Below are 4,303 nucleotides of genomic sequence, written 5' to 3'. Positions count from 1 at the left end.
TGCAAAGATGAGATTAACAAAAACTCTGAAAGAAAAGAACAATTCAACCTAAGGATGGGTAAGAATTGGCACCAGCAGAAACATAAAAGGGGTCAATTGTATGTTTTATTAATTGAAATGAAAAGAATAGGGAAGAGAGCAAGATAGAATAAACTGTTGAAATTCTGATTTTAGCTGAGTTTTGCCTTTGGAGTTTCTATATCAAAAAGTTTTTACTTACTGCAAGAAAAGATAATCTTCTGAACCATATTCTTGAAAGCTTGTTTCACTTGCTGATTCCTTAGGGTGTAGATGAAGGGATTCAACAAGGGGGCAACTGAGGTATTGAGCACAGCAACTCCCTTGCTCAAAGACACTCTTTCCCTTGCTGAGGGTTTAATGTACATGAAAATGCAGCTGCCATAAGAGAGGGAAACAACAATCATGTGGGAGGAACAAGTGGAAAAGGCCTTTTTTCTCTGACTTGCAGAAGGGATTTTCAGAATTGTCTGAATGATGTAAGTATAAGAGAGTATGACTAGGGTCAAGGTCACCATGAGTGTCACCACAGCTAAAAAAAATGCCATTAGTTCAAGAAAGCGTGTATCTGAACATGAAAGCTGCAATATGGGAGAAGAGTCACAGATAAAATGATTAATGACATTAGATGCACAGAAATCCAGCTGCAGCAGCAGAATTATGGGTGGAAAGATGATCAGGAAACCTGCCAGCCAAGAGCTAAGGACCAGCAGTGTACAAACCCTGCTGCTCATGATGGTTGTGTAATGCAGTGGCTTGCAGATGGCAACATACCGGTCATAAGACATGGCAGCAAGAAGGTAAAATTCTGTCACCCCCAAGAAAATGAAGAAGAATAACTGAGCCACACAGCCACTATAGGAAATGGTCTTATCCTCAGTCACAACAGTAACTAGGAATCTAGGAATACATACAGATGTGAAGGAAATTTCTAAGAATGAAAAATTTCGGAGGAAGAAGTACATGGGGGTCTGTAGGCGGGAGTCCAACAGTGTGAGTGTGATAATGGTTAGGTTTCCAGTCACACTCAACATATACATAAGAAAGAGAAATATAAAAAGTACAACCTGCCAATCTGGATCATCTGTCAATCCCAGCAGTATGAACTCTGTGACTGATGTATGATTTCTCATTTTAATTTTTTCTTCTTTGGTCAGATCTTGTTTATCTTCTCATCACCTGTAGAACTGAGTTGAAGGTAAGAAAGCCTTAGGTAGTGTGAGATGGAAATACTCATTAATTTAATGAAAGAGAATTCCACTTTATTTTTGATAAATTGGATTTTCTCTTGAAAATATTCTCTACCATACACAATAACAGCAATATCATAACAGTTACCAAAGGTCAAAGATTTAGCTCCTCTAATCAGTTCTAAAGGACATGAGATGCAAAATTCTATCCACCTATAGAGAGAAAAATGATCAGCTCTCATTGAAGAAGATTGAAGCATATTTTTGTTCATTTTCTTCATTTTTCTTGCTTTATCATCATCATCATTATGCAACATGGCTAATATAGAATTATGTTTTTCATGACTTCAAAAAGTAGGAAAGAAAACACTCTCTAAGAGCCCAGGAATATGACGTCATAGCAAATATTCTTGTTAGTATTTATTCAAAAGTTGTTTCCTAGTTCCTACACTCTTTTACAATACTTTTCTTACTTTGAAATATATTTTCGTTGGTAATGTTATTTTTAATTACCTGGAATTCTTCCTATATCCCATCCTATATCCCTTCTCCATTTCCCATCTGGAGGACAATCCTTTATAAAAAGAATTTCTTTAAAAAAGAAGAAAGGGAATATCGTTTTAGCAAAACTGACAAATCTGATGTTACATACAAAATTCCATACTCATGGGCACCAACTTCTGCAAAGCAACAGGGCCACGGTGCCTCCTTATATATCTTCTTTGTGGCCAAGATTGTTCCTTTACTATTTCACAACATTCAGTTTCCATTATTTTGTAGGGGCTGTTTTTTTCTTTCATATACTTTATTGTAGTCTTCACGTATATTGTTAACCTGACCCCACTTAATTTCATTTCACATTGCTTCATTTGTCTTTTCATGATGTTCTGTATTCATTATTATATTATTTTTCAAGTCACAATTTTCTTTACTTTTCAACATGTCATCTTGACTATATGTCTAAATTAAGCATTATTCCTCTAAAATCTAGTAGCTGATTATCCAATATGTGCTACTGTTCTTCTTTCTTAATACTTTTTGCCATGGTATTGGGAAAACCCCAAACCTATTTTTTCTCTTAATTACTAAGTCAACTTCACCTATCTTCTGTTTTTAAAATTCATATTCTAAAATTCAGGTCATCATTAAAAATGATGAAAGGAAATAACATTAGAATATAACTTCTCTGTTCTTAAAAATTCTTTTCTTGGCACTGTATCTGATTACCATTGGAATGGGTTAGGAATGTTCCCTAGATCATTCTGCTTTCAGTTAATTGCTCATGGATTAATCACTCACAAGTTTATCAGACTCCTTGAACGTATTTCTATTTTTAGTCTGTAATGCTTCTTGAATTTACTAGCTTATATATAAAATAATATTTTTGGTTCTTTAAAATTCTAGGTATATTCCCTACACCAAATATTCTGGAATTTGCTAAGTGAGTCCATTTGTACTCATCCTTTATTTTATAGATTTTACACTACATCATCCTGAATATCTTTCTAGACTAGCCTTCATTTATCTAATCTTTCCATATGTAGCTCTGCCAAACACTTTAATTACCCTGCTCTAAATTCATGACGTCTCTCTCACCAATAAAGAGACCAAAATATATATTTTTATAGGTAGGAATAAAACATAATTTTTCAAAAGGACATTTCATTTTTCATTTCTGATTCTGCTGCTCCCTATCAATATGAATGTAGACAAGCCACTTAACCTTCTGCAGGTCTTAGTTTCATAATCTGGATCATTAAGTTGTTTGGACTAGGTGATCTCCAAGATCCGCATAATTCTAATTCTATGATCCTATGGTACCCCTTCTGATGCCTAGCACTGCATTGGTCCCTTTGGTCACAGACATAATTTTTGCTGAGGAACAGTCCATATGGTCCACAGATCATTTTCTAAAATCCGTATCTGTCACAGATAATTTGACTTCCAGATTCTTCAGAGTCTTCAGGGTTTCTGAACTTGCTATTTCCAATGAGCTTCCTTCATGAAATTCAGAAAATATATATATTTATGTAAAATTTTTAAATGTCATTGTTTTATAGAGTCCTGCCACCAAAATGCCAAGGAAACCTTACCTTGGAATCAGGAGAACACAGATTGCTTCTCAATTTTTTTCTTTTTCTTCTTTTCCTTCCTTCCACCCTTACATTTATTCTCTCCCATTTTCTCTTCCTTCCTTTCTCCTTCTGCTTCCTTCTTTTCTTCCTTCCTTTCACCTTTCCTTCCTCCTTCTTTCTTCCTCCTACTCTCCCTGCCTTCCTTCCTTTTAGTCTTCTTACCTTTACTATTTCTTTTTAAAACATTTTTACATCACTCTCACTTTCCAATTACTCTTCCCCCATAGAACCATACCTTGTAAGAAATGCATGCAGTCAAGGAAAATAAAAGAGTTAAGTTTTCCTTCCTAAGTATTAAGGTGATCAGTATTAGCCCTCTGTACAGAATTCATACTGTAGAATCAAATGTACAAGCTATTTATACTCAAGTCAACATAGAGATCACTCTAGTTTAAAAGAGAGTTGCTTTACCTGCGGTCCATGAATTTCTGAGGAATGTGTAAGCTTGGATGGGAAAAAAATAGACTTTTATTTTCATTAAACTCTGAAGTAGCCCACATTATTCTGAGAAAGGGTCCAAAGGCTTCATCAGGCTTCCAAAAGGGTCATAACATACAAACAAAAGAATGAGAATCCTGGATTTAAAATGGTATTTAATCAGTTAGAAGTACAAAATTTTCTATTGACTGCCTAATTAAATATTTTACAGAAAGTATTTTCTTAATAATTAGTAGTAAGAAACAGGAAGAGAATGTAAGGCATTTTCAACTTTTTGGACAGTGAGAGATGCTTTCCTGAACATTTTAAATGCGAAACCCAAGGGATCGGCACAAAAGGGACTACTGAGATCCACGTTCTCTAGGCACCAAGTAGTAGACAACATAATCTACATTAACACAAATCTTAGAAAAGGAAGCTTAGGGAATGGTGCTCAGAGAATATTTGAAGATGTGGAATCAGCAACAGGGTATATTACCAAATGAGGAGAATAATGAATGATAGAGTAAGAAGTACACATCC

General features: G+C 34.9%; 1 protein-coding gene across 1 annotated transcript; it reads right to left on the bottom strand.

Annotated features, from left to right (window-relative positions):
- Positions 1 to 212: 212 nt before the first annotated feature.
- On the bottom strand, positions 213 to 1,151 carry LOC140531404 (olfactory receptor 6C75). The gene has a single exon (XM_072650359.1). It carries the CDS (start codon positions 1,149 to 1,151, stop codon positions 213 to 215), a length of 939 nt encoding a protein of 312 aa, XP_072506460.1.
- Positions 1,152 to 4,303: the final 3,152 nt, after the last annotated feature.

Source organism: Notamacropus eugenii, chromosome 3 (genome assembly GCF_028372415.1).
Source record: "Notamacropus eugenii isolate mMacEug1 chromosome 3, mMacEug1.pri_v2, whole genome shotgun sequence".
NCBI lineage: Eukaryota > Metazoa > Chordata > Mammalia > Diprotodontia > Macropodidae > Notamacropus > Notamacropus eugenii.
Note: the sequence above shows the minus strand (reverse complement) of the source record. Positions and strands in the feature narration are given on the sequence as shown.

What these genes read in the sequence shown, in the direction of transcription:
- LOC140531404 (XM_072650359.1), bottom strand. Translation starts at nt 1,151, where the DNA reads ATGAGAAATCATACATCAGTCACAGAGTTCATACTGCTGGGATTGACA.